The sequence below is a fragment of the Pecten maximus genome, chromosome 2, assembly GCF_902652985.1.
Source record: "Pecten maximus chromosome 2, xPecMax1.1, whole genome shotgun sequence".
Lineage (NCBI taxonomy): Eukaryota > Metazoa > Mollusca > Bivalvia > Pectinida > Pectinidae > Pecten > Pecten maximus.
This window is the reverse complement of record NC_047016.1, coordinates 42,046,321-42,066,033: the sequence shown is the minus strand read 5'-3', so window position 1 is coordinate 42,066,033 and position 19,713 is coordinate 42,046,321. Positions and strand designations below refer to the sequence as shown.

Sequence of the window (19,713 nt, the reverse complement as noted above, 5' to 3'; positions counted from 1 at the left end):
ACATCAGATATATACACAACTAAGGCACCAACAGTTGTGAGGGGAAAATTATATAAAGTCCATGATACAACACCTTTCGTACTTTTGTTATTTCACAATATGGATCATCCAACTATTGTACTTAACCACATCTAATATTATGTATAAGTACAGATGATGTAATCATGATGTTTTTAGACATAATGCGATCCCACAAATGTACAAAGTGAAAGTAATTGAGTAGAAACAGCTGACGTTAGGGAGTCGTACGTTTTCAGGCAGTGTTGACCATCTCCTTTGAAGCCACGGTTACAATGACATAAGTAGCTGCCGTGAACGTTTTCACAAGTAGCGTTGTCATGACAGTTATGGAAACCCAGGATACACTCATTAACATCGGGGCAACGTTGATATGACCAATCAGCCGGCAGCACCTCCGTCCTGTTCTGTATGCTGTGTATAATGGCTGTACAGTTCTGTCCATGATACGGTCCTGGGAAAAGAAACAGTTCCATTGTTACAGTTGTCTTTTTTTCTCAAATGAATTGGTATATTGTATCTAAATATAAATTGTCATTACACATTTAAATGTATCATTCCCTGAAATATATTCAAGCTTGCATACAAGTATGCTACTTCAACGTATTCCAAAATATATCCCTATACTTGCATATTCACTTTAGAACTGTCAGGCTAGCATCTGGCCTTCATTCAGCACTCGTTCAGCCAGGGTATGGCCACTGTTCCAGCTGGTATATATGACCAGCCATTTTTCCAAGTATAGCTTTTCCATTCAGCTATTCTGCTATTTCGTTAAGCTCTTTCGGCCAAGTCTTCCATTTGGCTAGCCTCTGTTTAGTGGTTTGGATGCACACACACATCATAAACCAGACAACAGATTATTAAGCGTCACAATCAATGGTGGGCCCCAAGGTAGCCAAGACTAACCTATCGGCCATTTTCCTTTTTAACCAGTCTCAAATACATTATATGGGATTATGGGGAGCCTACATATGAAATATGAAATATGAGATAGATCCATTAAGTGCTTTCTGAGAAATATTTGTAACAAAGATTGCATACAGATGACCGTAGACCACAGACCACAGATAGACGAATGGCGATTTGAACAGCCCACCACCTGGTGATGCCCGGCTAAAACCTGTAGTGTATACTGCAGATGTGGAAAAAATAACACTTTTTTAACCTTCACTTATTTGGATATTACAGAAAAATTGGTGAATTTCAATGAGGTGAATAAAAATCAACCTTTTGATTGGTTAAAATTACCAGTGATGATAAAATTTTTTTTGATCAAGTTGATCATTTTTGATATTTTACTGGTAAAATATAATTAATTGGTAGTGTACCTGCAAAGTCTCCATCGACACAGCGCCCTATGGAAGGATTATCAGGGTCACTACACCAGCCACAGCCGTACATGTCCAGACAGCTCTCACAAACCGTATGGGAGGAGCAGTTCTTACAGCTGTATGACTCAATCCCTTCACTGTCCATCCACTCACGACACTGACCATTCACAAACCGGGATATGTAATGGGCGAATGGTAGGCATGTCCCTGTGTTCTCACACCAGAAACATTCACTGTTGGGTAATATACACGAGCTGCACGACATACGTCTGGGGAAATAAAATATTCATATATAGGAACTGTACGTCATACGCCTGTAAATAGTTATAGATAGGAGCTGCACGTCATACGCCTGAGGGAATAAAATAGTTATATAAAGAGAGTTGTCTGTAATACGTCTGGGAAATGAAATAAGTTATATACAGGAGCTGCAGGTCATATGTCTGAGGGAATAAAATAGATATATAAAGGAGCTGCACGTCATACGTCTAGGGGAATAAAATAGTTATATATAGGAGGAGCTGTCAGTCATATTTCTGGAGAAATGAAATATATACTACTATTAGTGAGTTGACATACTTGTGACATTCAACAGGACAGTTGGCAGGGTCCTTGATCATGTTATGGACACTCCACCTCCTAGTACATCGGACATCTTTAGTGACCCATTCACAAAGTTCTTCCTAAAATACACAACCAGCATTACATGAGGTATTAAGACCTATAATATTTACTTATTCCAACAATTATATACAGGTAAAGGTACAGGGGTGTACAGAATCCGGGTTAAATCCGCGACAAACATTGTTGCTGTCCTGAACTCCCTACATATTCAGGTAAAATGTTCATATCCCTACACCTACATAATTATATATTTTGGTAACAAGTTTTTATCTTCCATTTTTTTTCCCATGGTGTACATGTTTTGTACAAATTCAATAATAACAATAGGAATGCAGACTGTCTACATTCTACAAATTAATACACATCAACAAGATAATGAGTATTAAGTTTGTTTTCTGGGATCTTGATGGTATTTGACCTGGTGGAATTTTACTTTGTAACTGACATGTTTAATGTTGATTCTGAACTACGAGACGAGCAGTTATTCTAAAGATTATATGGCAGTCATACATAGAGATTGGAGGTATTCAATGTGTTATCAAGTAGTCAACAATTCTCTGTGTTACAATAATACCCGCGATAATTGTAATACTGTATATCAGATTATCTTAGGCAAGGTCACAGTTGAGTTCACTTACTGACGCACAGCTGTGACAGTCAACGTAGTCGGAGCACTGTACACAGTCCATAGGCTGGGTGATAAGGTAAGCTTGCAGATCAGGGCCCACGCAGGAAGACAGACTAGAGTTACTGCCCTTGTGGTCGCAAGTGTCCGTGTAGGGGCACCAGCCACATTCAGCATTGGACATACAGGCAAGACAGTTATGGTGGCGACTACAGTGAGGTGAGTGATATTGCTCCAGGAATTCCAAAGTGAACGGCCGCACCTGTTTACCCCTGACAAACTCAATGCTAGCTATGTTCCATTCCAACATCACAGTTGCGTTCTGTTTCTCATTCATATCACTAGTACCTCTGATGGTGAAAAGGTACTTGTAGCCTCGTGCTGTATTGGGAAAAAGTGGCCTGCTAGCATTCCTGATGGACTCAACACTGCGAGACCCAGCAGTACTTGTCTTGTTAATCGTGGCAACAACCTCCTAAAAATTACAACAGCAAAGTTAATTGAAACATAATTCAAAAGTACAGTACTCATAAATGCTATTAAATTCAATGGAGTGGATTCAAAATAAATCAAAACATGACAATATCAAGTGTTGTATTATATCCCACATTCCACAGTTTGAAGGTCAAACAGACATTAACATTATACCAGAAACAAAAATATCTTTTAATCCTTAGAAAGACTTATATTTTCTCTACTTTTTCCTTCTTTTTCCACTTCCTCAACTAAGAAGACCTTTCTAAAATGTACCATTAATACATTTCAACTGTCAAAATCCAAGATGGCTACCTGTTGACCAATTTGTTTGCCTATTCAAACTCAAAATTAAATGGTCACAACAATTTAGGACCAAAGGAAACATATATGAGGAGTTTAAGAAAAATCCCTGCAGTAATTTTCAAGAAATAGCAAGAACATGCTTCAACTGTCAAAATCCAAGATGGCTGTCTGCCGGCCATTTTGTTTTCTCATTCAGACTCAAATTAAATGGTCACAACTAGGGACCAGAGGGGAACCTACAAATGAAGATTGAGAAATATTCCTCCAGTACCTTTCAAGAAATATCAGACAACCAGGATTGTTTAAGCATTGAACTGTTACCAAATGGCAGTATACAGTTGATATGAATACAATTTGGGTGACAGATAAATAGAATGGCTTTGCACAAATTTTGCTTAATTTCTATTTCATATACGTTTGTAGATATCGTCAAATTATTCACAATTGCATAATTTCTGATTGTTTAAAATCCAAGTCGTTTTTCGGCACAATGATATACGGTTAACATTTAGAAGTGATGCGGCTTTGAACGGGTATTGCACAGGACAGACGTGATTCCTCAGAAACACTTAAAGTTTCTATCGACTGGATTTATGTTATTTTCAGAAGAATATCAGTTCTTAAATTCTAAATAAAAGTCATCTTAACAGTAGGTGAAAACGATTCCAAGGTATTTTGTTCAAAACGGATTCCAGTGTAACCGGTCACATCAGTGTCGCTAACTTATAATTAGCAGACGATTTTCAACTTCACAGGGTCTCGATTTTGTAAGGTAGGCCTTTGACATCAGTGAATAACCACAAAACTAAAATCCAGTATCATACACAACCAGAAACCATGTTGATACTCTCAATTTTTTACAAGAATTTTTTTTTATAAATACTGGACTTTTAATGTTGTCGTGTCTTGCATTTCTGAAAATTCGGAAACGAGCCCCTGTGAGTGTGACGAAATCGACAATTTGATAATTCCTAGATCAAGAACGGTGCTTATAGTTATTTTGTGCCAACTACATTTTTTTAAATTATAAATATTACTCTCATAACATGTAAAGTTGCTTTATTTTTTGTTGTGGATTATGTATATAAATGCTAGCATTCAAATCCCTGTAAATTGTAGTGTAAAGTCTCGTGAATACAATTTGGTTTACTAACGACATAAAGGCAAATGCAATACAGAATGTAAATATTTACAGATGGACCACAAACAGACCACGTATGCAGGGCAATTTTGATAGCCCACCGTCTGATGATGGTGGGCTAGCAAAATAATCATCAGAGAAAAGATACAGCATTTAATCTTGACCTTTGACCCAGTATACTTGACCTTGGCCTTTGACCCAGTGACCTGTCTTGTCTCATGGTTTGCTGCATGAGATAATATAACCATTTGAAATATACATATCAAAAGCTAAGAACTCAATAGTCCCAGACAATATACAGACTTCATGTTGTAGTTTTAACAGGGTTTGTTTTGTTTGTTTTTTGTTTAATGTCCTATTAACAGCCAGGGTCATTTAAGGATGTGCCAGGTTTTGGAGGTGGAGGAAAGCCGGAGTACCCAGGGGAAAAAACCTACCGGCCTACAGTCAGTACCTGGCAACTGCTCCACGTAGGTTTCAAACTCACAACCCAGAGGTAGAGGGCTAGTGATAAAGTATTGGGACACCTTCACCACTCGGCCACCGCAGCCTCTCAGGGGCTATATCTAACTCGGAAATATTTCAATTATGAATATAGTGAGAGGTCTGAAGTTGTGTAATATTTCCATTTCCTGCTTGGAATATGGTATATACACAACCAATACAATGTCAGGGAACAAAGACATTAAAAACAAGAGGCCCATGGGCCTTAACGGTCACCTGAGTTTTGAAATATTTCTGTAAATTTGACCCTTTTTGACCCTGCCCACCAGCCCCTGGGGGCCAATAAATGCATACCAGCAAACTGTCTTTCAACACTGCTAATTCCAATAGAAATGACACAAATGATAGTCAAAAATGTGATTTCCTTATGTAAACAACAGTAAAGGGTACCTCCTCCAAAGGGCAAACATAAGATTACAGGGCCATGAAATTCACAATTTTGGTAAAGCACCTTAAGACCCTTCCACCTATGAAAAGTATTTGATTCTATCTTACTTAATAATGAATCACAAACATTTCTATCAAGACCCGATTACTATGTAATAATGTCCTGACCAGTTTTTCCATTGTGCTGTCATTACTGAGGCGGAGAACAGTCGGGAAACTGGAGGCCATGAGGAACATGCGCAGCTTGTCCGTGCCATATATAGGTGTGGCTTCTAGGGGATGGATGTAGCCTTTCAGTGTCATTTGTAGGTGGCCATCCGTCTTACCCTTGTAAAGCTCATAATCTAACTGGTCAGCCGTGGAATGTAGGATCTTCACCTAAAAAACAGTGGTATAAAATATTTTACTAACAAATTTTTTTGCTGAATTTCTGTGGAATATATATCTTCACCTAAACACCAGTGGTATAACATATTTTATTATGAAGTTTTTTTTCTGAATTTCTGTGGAATGTAGGATCTTCATCAATACAAATAACATATTTATCATTATATTTTTTTTCCTGAATTTCTGTAAAATGAAGGATATTCACCTACATGTATACACAAGAGGTACATTTTTCTGAATTCTGTATGTCAACTGTTATCTATAAGTGGACTTTCCACAAGAGTAACATCCATTGTCATTTAGATGTAAACATTATACACATCAATTGACTGGTGAAGATCACACTTGACACCATAACTCCCCAAATTATTTCCTGGAAAAACAGAGTGGTACAAACCTCATCCGGTTGTTCTGTGTTTGCAGGGTTGTAATAAGTAATCTTCTGTATACCGGCCGGAATTTCATCAAGTGAACATTGGTCAACATGGTCCCACTTTGTATTGGAGCCATTCCACCAGCCAGTAATACCAGAGATGGAGGAACTCGCTGACCTAGAGCAGGCGTTTGCTGTAGACATAAAAACATCAGGATTAAAGTTTGGTCTTAATATAACTTGTCATATTAGGGTTGATACATTATAAATCCAACACTATCTTAGAGAATTTCTCTACATCAATGTCTGATGAAGGAGGAGACCAAACAAGACAAGTATTTCTAACCAGTTTGATAGTGATTAATTTGATAAATGAGAACCTAATTTTCTTGTTGTTAATGGAACATTTCAAATATTCCTTATTCTACATTATCCCACCTATCGTCACTATACAAAGAGTACTACATTGAGAAAAAGATCCTCTTATGCAAGTATACGTATAGTAAGCAATTTTGAAGCTGATAGAGAATAACCAGTTTTTATTTGTTGAAAACAGTTTACTTGGTAAGGTATTCCTTGAAAATAAGTGATGTATGACAATTGTATTTACCTGACTTTCGTGAACATGTTGAGTTGCGGACACACCACACACACTCATGCTGGTAGAAACGGTGTTTGGGTGACTTCTTTGTGAGCGTAACCACATGTCCATGGGTTAGACAGGATTGGCATGTGTGGAGCGCGTTACACAGGCCTGAACAGTTGTACATCCTGACATGCCTGGAATCGGCACATTTCTACAAAACAATTCACCAAATGTGTTACTTTGGGTGCCATATAATGCATTATTGTGAGAAGTAGTGAATAAAGCATGTCAGTGATGTATCAAATTTAACAGCTGTATCTTCAGTCCTACTACAGGAGGAATTTTTAGGTTTAGTTTTGACTCAACTTAAGTTTCAACTCACGTCTAGCCTGGTACGATGGACACAGCCAGGCATGCGCGTGTCACGTTTTTCTGTACAGAAAGCACACTCCGGGTCCTGCGGACAGCGCTCATGTTGGGGGTCGGCATAGTTCTCACAATGGTCCAGGTCCTTGTCTTCTTCATTCTGTAGAATGTTAATTGTCAAATTATCAAGCAATATTGTCAGACAGGGTTACAGACAAGATTTGTGTACTGGGGGCATTGACCTCAGTGATAATCTTCCCTTCGTTAGACACCAGATTTGTGTACTAGTGACATTGCTCTACCTCTACCTCTGTAACTATGATAAATGTTACAAACAAGTGCAGCCCACAGAGTAGAACTCCAAAGATTCATTGATACCATCGATTATATCAATGTCTAAATATGGGAATACTTGATTTGTGAGTTTTCTCAAATCATGACACATAGAAATGAGATCCAAGATAGATTTGACTCCACCATTAAATGATCTCTGTTGGTGTTTACAAGTAAGATTTTGTTCTCTTGTTTTAATGATTTGATGGAAACAAGGAGAACCTACATATCAAATCTAAGAGAGATTAAGTAAATTTAAGCTTTCTGTGAATCAGAAAAAGCAATACTAACTGAAACTGTCAGCCATTTTGTTTTTAGGATCAGCCTTCAATCCACAACTAATTAGGACTAATGCGAATCTACAAAATTATGAAGTTTGAAAAAAATCCTTCCAGTACTCATAAATCTTTGCTATTCCATTAAATCACTTGTGTATATAGAATGGGCCTTTTGCTTTGAAGTCCATCGGGTTATGTTACTCCAAATCTCCATTTCTCATGATCACTTCATTTTGATTTACAGGCAAAGATTCAGGCATGAAAGAACTGAATGAATATTTGCAATATTTATGAGAGTAGGTAATTCTGAGTATAGAAGAGTACAGGTATCCAAGTACTACAGGTAAGTATAGACAATGAACAGAGATACCCCCACAGAGTACCACATGAAATATTCATGTGATGTTGAATCTGTCTGTACTCTCCAGGACAACCTAGGCCTAGCTGTCATTGTTAGTCTCTCATAATCAGTAACTGTCCCAACCCTATCAATACCTCTGTACAAATCAATATCTCCTACAGAAACTTAATTAACTGTGTCAGGTTTTGATTTCAATCTAGTCATAACATACACCTGCTGCTGTGTCTACCTTAAGACTGACCATCATCTACTCTGCTGATCTACTTTTCACCATGTGGATCAAAACCTCCACTTCTCACTTCAAACTAAAACCAGTCAAAACACTTTAAAACCTTCCATCTATAGGAATTTGATGTTTTAATTTGCAATCAATTCTAGAAAATCCTAATGTGAAGAATATTTTTATAATCATACCCTCCCCTTTAAATTTAGTCCCAACCCTAGGAGTGGTGCACAATCATGTTTTGATTATTTTAACAGCATCTAATGAAACTATCTTCACATCAATAATTCCAATAATGCACTATAAAATGTGAACCATAAAAGTGGGTCAAGGGTCAAGGACAAAATAATTAAATTAGAATAAGTATAATTATTCTACACATTACAGGCCTTTGTCAATCTTACACTCATATAATCTTGATGAATCTACCGGTACTCATGAGATATTCAAAGTTGCTTTGACCTTATAGCTCAATAATAATTACCACACAAGTAAATACCATAATGAATATATATATATATATATATATGAAGAGTCGCCATGACGCGACGAAAGCGCTAACGGAGAGTTGTTTTTTTTAATTTTACTTTTATAATTCGTCCGTAAGGATAAAAACAATTTATTATCTATATATATATATATATATGGGGCAAAGAAGTAATTCAAACAGTGTGGACAATGAGGCTTGTTAAATTTTCGAGGCAATCCGCCCCTTTATCAAAACACAAAAAATACAAATACAATCACATAATATATATAAGAAGTACTGGAAATACAATAAAATACAATAAGAATAATGTTTTAGTAACTGGAGAAACAACAATGAACCCTTCGGCAAACGTGGGCCTAAGGCGGATACTAGCGTGACTGTATCATGTTCAATATATATAATATATATATACAGTCCAACCCACTTAATACAAACTCTGATAATACAAAAGCTCGCTTTATACGAATGAAAATCAAATCCCCTGCAAACAGTGCACAATATGCTTATATTGTTTACCCACTTAATACGAATCGGTTACGACGAAAACCCGGGTAATACACAGACATGCCAGGGTCTCTTGACCACTGTTTGTGTTGTTTTAAACCCACATAATACTGAAGTGTCAAAGTCAGCCAAGTGTGACACAGGTAAGTTTTCATGACCTTTGTCTCGGACCGACCCACGCGCTCTATAGAAAGTGTATACAACGGTAGGACCCGGATGACAACATCCCGTAATTAGAATTACGACTTCTCCTGCCTAAGTTATCCTGGCTGAGGAATACCTTGATATTAGCTCGAGATTACTGAGGAATAGAGCTCCCCGAGAGCGATGATGATGGTACTGACCCGGAAACAAATGTGTTACAGATCGCGAGGCCCGCGAATGCCTTGACAAGTTGAAATCATTCGTTCAAAATCAAAATGACGTTCAAGATTGTGTTTTCAAAAATCTCTTATACCTGGATATATTTGTAAGTAAGGTCAGCTAGGAAAGAGTCAAACACTGGTCAGTGATTATTTCGCAGCTGCAAAACCTGATTAGCGTGATCGTGATATGACATTATGTCGCCGTTGTAGGCCCATTGTGCATTGGTAGGCCAACTGTAAATAACCAAAGACTGAACAACACACACTTACAATGTACAATGTTTTAAACATTATATTTTTTATATTAAATAATTAAATTAACATCCGATTTTGTTTATTTTCAGTGAGAAAAGTGTAACATGAAACGTGTGTATACAACCATGTAAGAAGTGTAGATGTGCTGTGCGTACATACATGGTGTGGCACATTGGAAATACGACCCCACATAATACGAAACCCTTATAGTACGAAAACATTTGAGGGGTCCCTAGAAATTCATCATAACCGGGTTGGACTGCATGTATATATATATACCAAATTCTGCATTTTAGGTCACAGTTGACAATATTTCAAAAAATATTTTCCACATTGTAGACATTTACCATGTACAATTTGTCCTGGGAGTGATTGAATTTAATTAATCCATCTAGATCTGAAGACCATTCCATTATAGCAATTCAGAGCATTAATCAATGTGGCCCTGCATAATCCCTATAACATTTTTTCTACTATTATTTAACAGACATTTCTAATGTTGATCGATACTATAGACAGAACCAGGTTTACGTATCAACAAAATAAGCTCTGCTACAACTCGGATGACACTGTTTACGTAATGCTCACATCCAGTGTACACAAAACCTAAAGGGAACGAAAAACCCTTAAAATCAATACCCTGCACTACTCAAGGCCAGTCAGTTCCTCTAACAATTAATGCTGCAGATGTGTCATCGAACACAAACCACACTGTGACGTCATCCGACACACTGCCTTATACAATGTCTTATACGTCCATGGCAAGGGTCCAACATTGGGGTGTACACACTAATGTCTTATATCTCCAGGGTCCAACATGGAGGTGTACACACTAATGTCTTATATCTATAGGGTCCAACATGGGGGTGTACACACTAATGTCTTATATATATAGGGTCCAACATGGGGGTGTACACACTAATGTCTTACATCTATAGGGTCCAACATGGGGGTGTACACACTAATGTCTTATATATATAGGGTCCAACATGGGGGTGTACACACTAATGTCTTATATCTATAGGGTCCAACATGGGGGTGTACACACTAATGTCTTATATATATAGGGTCCAACATGGGGGTGTACACACTAATGTCTTATATATATAGGGTCCAACATGGGGGTGTACACACTAATGTCTTATATATATAGGGTCCAACATGGGGGTGTACACACTAATGTCTTATATATATAGGGTCCAACATGGGGGTGTACACACTAATGTCTTATATCTATAGGGTCCAACATGGGGGTGTACACACCAATGTCTTATATCTATAGGGTCCAGCATGGGGGTGTACACACTAATGTCTTATATCTATAGGGTACAACATGGGGGTGTACACACTAATGTCTTACATCTATAGGGTCCAACATGGGGTGTACACACTAATGTCTTACATCTATAGGGTCCAACATGGGGGTGTACACACCAATGTCTTATATCTATAGGGTCCAACATGGGGGTGTACACACTAATGTCTTATATCTATAGGGTACAACATGGGGGTGTACACACTAATGTCTTATATCTATAGGGTCCAACATGGGGTGTACACACTAATGTCTTATATCTATAGGGTCCAACATGGGGGTGTACACACTAATGTCTTATATCTATAGGGTCCAACATGGGGGTGTACACACTAATGTCTTATATATATAGGGTACAACATGGGGGTGTACACACTAATGTCTTATATCTATAGGGTCCAACATGGGGGTGTACACACTAATGTCTTATATCTATCGGGTCCAACATGGGGGTGTACACACTAATGTCTTATATCTATAGGGTCCAACATGGGGGTGTACACACTAATGTCTTACATCTATAGGGTCCAACATGGGGTGTACACACTAATGTCTTATATCTATAGGGTCCAACATGGGGGTGTACACACTAATGTCTTATATCTATAGGGTACAACATGGGGTGTACACACTAATGTCGTATATATATAGGGTCCAACATGGGGTGTACACACTAATGTCTTATATCTATAGGGTCCAACATGGGGGTGTACACACTAATGACTTACATCTATAGGGTACAACATGGGGGTGTACACACTAATGTCTTACATCTATAGGGTCCAACATGGGGTGTACACACTAATGTCTGATATCTATAGGGTCCAACATGGGGTGTACACACCAATGTCTTATATCTATAGGGTCCAACATTGGGGTGTACACACTAATGACTTACATCTATAGGGTCCAACATGGGGTGTACACACTAATGTCTGATATCTATAGGGTCCAACATGGGGTGTACACACCAATGTCTTATATCTATAGGGTACAACATGGGGGTGTACACACTAATGTCTTACATCTATAGGGTCCAACATGGGGTTGTACACACTAATGTCTTATATCTATAGGGTCAAACATGGGGGTGTACACACCAATGTCTTATATCTATAGGGTCCAACATGGGGGTGTACACACTAATGTCTTATATATATAGGGTACAACATGGGGGTGTACACACTAATGTCTTATATCTATAGGGTACAACATGGGGTGTACACACTAATGTCTTATATCTATAGGGTCCAACATGGGGGTGTACACACTAATGTCTTATATATATAAGGTCCAACATGGGGGTGTACACACTAATGTCTTATATCTATAGGGTACAACATGGGGTGTACACACTAATGTCTTACATCTATAGGGTCCAACATGGGGTGTACACACTAATGTCTTATATCTATAGGGTCCAACATGGGGTGTACACACTAATGTCTTACATCTATAGGGTACAACATGGGGGTGTACACACTGTCTTACATCTATAGGGTACAACATGGGGTGTACACACTAATGTCTTATATCTATAGGGTACAACATGGGGTGTACACACTAATGTCTTATATCTATAGGGTCCAACATGGGGTGTACACACTAATGTCTTACATCTATAGGGTCCAACATGGGGGTGTACACACTAATGTCTTATATATATAGGGTCCAACATGGGGTGTACACACTAATGTCTTACATCTATATAGGGTTCAACATGGGGGTGTACACACTGTCTTATATCTATAGGGTCCAGCATGGGGGTGTACACACTAATGTCTTATATCTATAGGGTCCAACATGGGGGTGTACACACTAATGTCTTATATATATAGGGTCCAACATGGGGGTGTACACACTAATGTCTTACATCTATAGGGTCCAACATGGGGGTGTACACACTAATGTCTTATATATATAGGGTCCAACATGGGGGTGTACACACTAATGTCTTACATCTATAGGGACCAACATGGGGGTGTACACACTAATGTCTTATATCTATAGGGTCCAACATGGGGGTGTACACACTAATGACTTATATATATAGGGTCCAACATGGGGGTGTACACACTAATGTCTTATATCTATAGGGTCCAACATGGGGGTGTACACACTAATGTCTTATATCTATAGGGTTCAACATGGGGGTGTACACACTAATGTCTTATATCTATAGGGTCCAACATGGGGTGTACACACTAATGTCTTATATCTATAGGGTGCAACATGGGGGTGTACACACTAATGTCTTATATCTATAGGGTCCAACATGGGGGTGTACACACCAATGTCTTATATATATAGGGTCCAACATGGGGGTGTACACACTAATGTCTTACACACTCTAACACTAGGGCCATACACACTAATGTCTGACACACTCTGACACTGAGGCCATACACACTAATGTCTTACACACTCTGACACTGGGATTGTACACACTAATGTCTTACACACTCTGACACTGGGGCCATACACACTAATGTCTTACACACTCTGACACTGGGGCCATACACACTAATGTATTACACACTCTGACACTGGGATTGTACACACTAATGTCTTACACACTCTGACACAGGGATTGCACACACTAATGTCTTACACACTCTGACACTGGGATTGTACACACTAATGTCTTACACACTCTGACACTGGGATTGTACACACTAATGTCTTACACACTGACACTGGGGCCATACACACTAATGTCTTACACACTGACACTGGGATTGTACACACTAATGTCTTACACACTCTGACACTGGGGTTGTACACACTAATGTCTTACACACTGACACTGGGGTTGTACACACTAATGGCTTACACACTCTGACACTGGGATTGTACACACTAATGTCTTACACACCCTGACACTGGGGCCATACGCACTAATGTCTTTCACACTCTGACACTGGGGCCATACACACTAATGTCTTACACACTCTGACACTGGGGCCATACACACTAATGTCTTACACTCTCTGACACTGGGATTGTACACACTAATGTCTTACACACTCTGACACTGGGATTGTACACACTAATGTCTTACACACTCTGACACTGGGGCCCACACACTAATGTCTTACACACTCTGACACTGGGGCCCACACACTAATGTCTTACACACTCTGACACTGGGGTTGTACACACTAATGTCTTACACTCTGACACTGGGATTGTACACACTAATGTCTTACACACTCTGACACTGGGATTGTACACACTAATGTCTTACACACTGACACTGGGGCCCACACACTAATGTCTTACACACTCTGACACTGGGGCCATACACACTAATGTCTTACACACTCTGACACTGGGATTGTACACACTAATGTCTTACACACTCTGACACTGGGGCCATACACACTAATGTCTTACACACTCTGACACTGGGATTGTACACACTAATGTATTACACACTCCGACACTAGGACCATACACACTATTGTCTTACACAATCTGACACTGGGACATATACACTATGACACTGGGACTAACACACTTTAACATACCTCTGGTGGTGACACTACACCCTGGAACTTGTAGGCCACAAGGTCCCCACGAACATAGCCACTGTAGCCACCAATTATTAGAAGAATGTTGTTGTAGGCTGGTACTGCCACATGACCGAACCGTCCCTTCTTCGGCTCGCCATTGGAGGCCGCTGTTAAGAAATAAAGGAAACACTAAATCTAATGTTAAATAATAAAATGAAGTGGATTTTTAAAATCTATTTAAAGATTGACAGCAGATTCATATTTTCATGAATTGACAAATAGCAGAAATCAGACACAATTTTTTATCAGTAGTAGAAATTGTGAGTACTATTTAGTCAAGCGTTATTGATCCACAAATTCTATATTTTCAATTAATATAGATATGTATATATAAAACACAGAATCAGTAGTCTTATCTGTACCTGAGTGAGAGTGTACGCCTGGGTGTTTGATCCACTGGTGACAGCCAAGATGGTACAGGTGGATCTTGTGATCATAACAAGTCTCTATGGAGTTGTGCACGTGAACGTTCCCTCCATAAATAACCATGTAGTTGCCCATGATGGAGGCAGAATGATAAGCCCGCTGGATATTTGAGGAAGAATATACACGCTGTTTCTCTGGATACTCCACCTCTCCCCAGTAAAGTGTCTCTACATTGAACATGAACAGGCGACTGGAAAGTTTTGCAAATCGTGCCTGCAAGGCAGAATATCCACCAAAGACAATGATCGAGCGGGACTCTTTATGATAAACAGCCGTGTGCCCAACAAGTAGCTGTTGTACTGGACGCCCTCCTTTTAAGTACACTTTTTCCCATGAATCCTCAGTATCATTTATATCATATCTATAAATAGACGAGGAGAATAAACCGTGCTCCATTTTCCCACCTATTACATACAGCCAGTTGTTGACTAAGGTTAGAGAGTGTCCGGTGAGTTTATGAGGTTGTATTGAACTGTTAACAGCCTTCTGCGTCCATGTCTGTGATGTTAGATTGTAAAACAGTAACTCATTACAATGAGATCCATCTGAATGCATACCACCAAACACATAGAACCCATCACCATATTTCACCATTCTGTGCTCCTTACGAGCTGTCGGCCAAAAATCAGTCTGATTATTACGTTCCACTTTCTCCCACTGACTATTTCGTACACAGAATCTTACTAAATCCCCCAGGACTTGGTTTAATGTATAACCCCCATATATATATAGACACTCTTCCTCCCGTACAAACACACCAGCGTGTGATGTCCGTGGGATGAAACTCTCCGTGGAGGGAGCCAGTCTATACCACATGCCTGTTCCATTACGTCCGTGAATTGGTAAATCACATCCCTCCCCCATCACCCCGCCATTACACTTACAGATCTTCTCCCCGTTGATTGTCTTACAGTCACCAAACCCACAAGAATTTGGACAGATACGGAGCTCACAGTCAACACCAGTGTAGTAACTGTTACATATACACTTATTGTTTACACATGCTCCACGGCCATGACAGTTGAAGGCACAGTCCTGCACCTTGTAGTCGGCACGGAAACCTTCCAGGTTGTAGTTCCTATCCGTGAACAGATAGATCAGCATCTATAAAACACAAAATAGTATTATTTATCATATTTCTGCAAATGAAATAACAGAAATTAAAACAAAGTGTGCAGGGACTCCATTGGGCAAGTTTGACCTTTGACTTCTGACCTTAACCTAGTGAAATAACAGATATTAAAGTGTGCAGGGACTCCAGTGGGCAAGTTTGACCTTTGACTTCTGACCTTAACCTAGTGAAATAATAGAAATTAAAGCAAAGTGTGCAGGGACTCCAGTGGGCAAGTTTGACCTTTGACTTCTGACCTTAACCTAGTGAAATAACAGAAATTAAAGCAAAGTGTGCAGGGACTCCAGTGGGCAAGTTTGACCTTTGACTTCTGACCTTAACCTATGTAATGATCATCAAAATCTAATCAGGGGTAGAACTTAACGTTATGATGTTTTATAAATCCACCATGGAATTCATGAGATATCTTGTGCATATACACAAGCTTTTTACTTCAATAGCAGTCAATTGCAAGTGAAACCTTTGACCTTGACCAATAACCACCAAAATGTAATCAGGTGCATATACAGAGCTCATTGTGCTGCTATGGTGTTTATGAGCTAAATTTGTCCAAGGGTTTATCTGAACAGTGACCTACTTCACTGCCATTGCGGAGACCAACTTTTCCGACACACTGTGGGACCGAGTCAACGTGTCAGATATGACAGTGTGACGGTAAAACCAGTGTCGGTAATGACATTAGAACATGTAAGTCAGTGGCTGGTAAAGTCAGGTTTCACTGTATATCTATTTATGATATAAGATACTTATATCTACACAATGGTGATGACATATAACTTAACCAACCAATCTCACAAAAAGCAAGTGTAAAACAAGTGTTTGTTGTCCTGTATCTTTAAATTCATTGAATTAGTGGTCTTTTTTAGTATAAAAGTTACTTACTAGGAAACAGAGTAGAAAAAGCTGAAATTACATTGATCATGAGCAGTCTATTCAAAATGGCACTGCCTTATTTTCAAACATATAATGGAAATAAAATATGACAATAAAAATTGCATACTTTTCGTTTTTGAACACCAAATTTGGGTGTACTTACAAAGCCGGTCCGTGCCACTATAGGTTCTGGAGGGGTGTTGCCACTCACACTGGCTAGCAGTTTACTGTTGTAAGACTGGCCATCAAAAATGAACAGGAAGTCATAGGAACACTCTGTATCCATCTTTCTGAACTCCAACAGGATAGACTTGTTGGTACCTCCTGCTAAAAACAACAAAACATCATTTTCAATGTAATTACACAAGCACCTCCGAATTTCTCTTCACACTTTTTTCCCCCCAATAATCTGGGCCCTTGATCAAGTGTATATACATGTATACACTTTGGTGAAATAGTACATTAAAGTGTTGACAAAAGCTGTAAAACGCCTTTGCATGTTGACACAATAAAAACATTCTTTAATATAAAATCAAAGCATTTATTTCATCATTCCCACAGGCACTACTGTGCATAAATATAAATGTTATATCCATTTGAGAATCCATTCACTGAAGGACAAGTAATTCTCAAAAAATACATTTGTCTTACATCATACAGTATATACTGCCAGACTAGGAAAACAAATAAAATACAACACAGCTTTAAATTATAGATCGTGGATGGACATTTCATGTCCAACTTCCTGTATCAATAAAGAATAAAATGCCCCAAGTAAAAGCATGGCATTATCTCCAACACCCTACTGTTGGAAAGACAGTCAAACAAAATGACAGAAAGATAGTTTTCAGTTTCATAACAGATTATATTTGAAATGTTGGCAATCAATAGAGCTTGATCAAAAAAATAAAAACAATTTTAGAATTTTTTTAAAATTTAATTGACCCTGACCTTGATGTAAAGGTTCAAGGTCACTAGTGACCTATTTCAGTGGTTTATGCAATGCCTTCAGGTGATAAAAATAAGTCTTATAATTAGTTTCATAAAGATATCTTTAACAGATCCAAATTAAAGTTATTGCCCACATGCACAAGCCTATCCTGAAAGGTTTGTACTTTTATCTCACTGATATATAGTTTTACAATTACTTCTACAATATTGTGATATACAAGGGTTTTCCAATAATACATTTAATATGGCAACATTATTGCAATATTGTGCCATTAAATGGGAATAGATACAAAAAAAGAGGCCCTATGGGCTTGTAATCTCTAACCAGCTATACTGCAACATTAAAGTTAAGAAGATCATGTTGATATCAAGATCTAAATCACTAGCCCAATATCATGGGCCTGCTTGTGATACTATTCATAATTTCAACACATTTTACTACTTTGACCTTGAAAGGATGTCAATAGAGGATATAAGAAATCTAAATACTCAGATTGCATGGACGTACAATAAAGAATCTCCTCACAGGTTGTTGGATCAGTGAGGTCGCACTACAAAGTTGGCATCAGTTTCGTGCTATCACAAGGAGACAAACTCAAGCCTCGTAAACACATACACACTATACAAATGACCATAATTAGCTGTTGAAAGGACATGCAAAACCAGACAAAATCCAACCAGTTGAAATTGTGACAATTATCTTATATTATGACCTAATAAGGGCACAGAGTGCAGGACCGCGGGTAATTGACACTGGGGACGCCCTTATTAAGTTTGTTATTCTGAAGTTTTATGAAAAAGACTAAACCTTATAGCAGAATACCGAAGGCTGTGGAAACGGTAAAATATTCAGTCATAAAAATATTCCAGATGAAGATATCTATTCATTATCATAAATTAAGCTTAAACATCACTTGAATACTCCTGTAAACTTGTAAACCATGCTAGCTGTTTTTTTAGAACAGAGAACGTGTGTTCCACCATTTATGTTCAAATGGAACTCTTTTGTGTTCTATTTATAGACACAGGTGATTTCCCAGATCATTTCAGACATCGTTTTTTTTTTACCTAATAATCGATTTACACGATCTTTTAATTACTAGCTTTCTGTTCTTAAAAACATTTAGTTGACAACATGAATCAAATCCTTAACTTGATCTTCAAATAAATATTGTAGTTATAGATAAGTAATTTGTATGTGTGTTTAGCATTAGTTTCCAGCACACTTTGTACTGTATCACTGAATAGTCAAAATGTGGCGAAAACTTCTGTTCCAGTAACTTAATTGGGTGTAGAATTTTGAACACATAAAGTTGCAATTTAAAGCAGCAAACCATTTCATATGGGTTATTACTTTTGAACACCATTTTGACACTCAAAGATTTTTTTTCTTGGGAAAAAATGTAGGGGCGACCTTATTAGGGCAGGCGTCCTTATTAGGGCAGACGTCCTTACACTGGTAACCCTAAAACCTTGAATTTACTCGCGCGAGTTTGAATTTTTCAGT

General features: G+C 38.3%; 1 protein-coding gene across 1 annotated transcript in view; it reads right to left on the bottom strand.

The window, feature by feature from the left end:
- LOC117322131 (multiple epidermal growth factor-like domains protein 8) overlaps window positions 1–19,713 on the bottom strand; it is a 74,293-nt gene that overhangs the window by 43,151 nt on the left and 11,429 nt on the right. The window contains exons 2-12 of the mRNA XM_033876897.1: window positions 17,419–17,582; window positions 15,187–16,354; window positions 14,780–14,931; window positions 7,142–7,285; window positions 6,784–6,970; window positions 6,198–6,367; window positions 5,582–5,791; window positions 2,615–3,076; window positions 1,932–2,035; window positions 1,350–1,621; window positions 250–472 (exon numbers count right to left, since the gene is read on the bottom strand). Of these exons, the coding sequence (XP_033732788.1) occupies window positions 250–472; window positions 1,350–1,621; window positions 1,932–2,035; window positions 2,615–3,076; window positions 5,582–5,791; window positions 6,198–6,367; window positions 6,784–6,970; window positions 7,142–7,285; window positions 14,780–14,931; window positions 15,187–16,354; window positions 17,419–17,582 (3,256 nt within the window). The remainder of the gene's footprint in view (window positions 1–249; window positions 473–1,349; window positions 1,622–1,931; window positions 2,036–2,614; window positions 3,077–5,581; window positions 5,792–6,197; window positions 6,368–6,783; window positions 6,971–7,141; window positions 7,286–14,779; window positions 14,932–15,186; window positions 16,355–17,418; window positions 17,583–19,713) is intronic.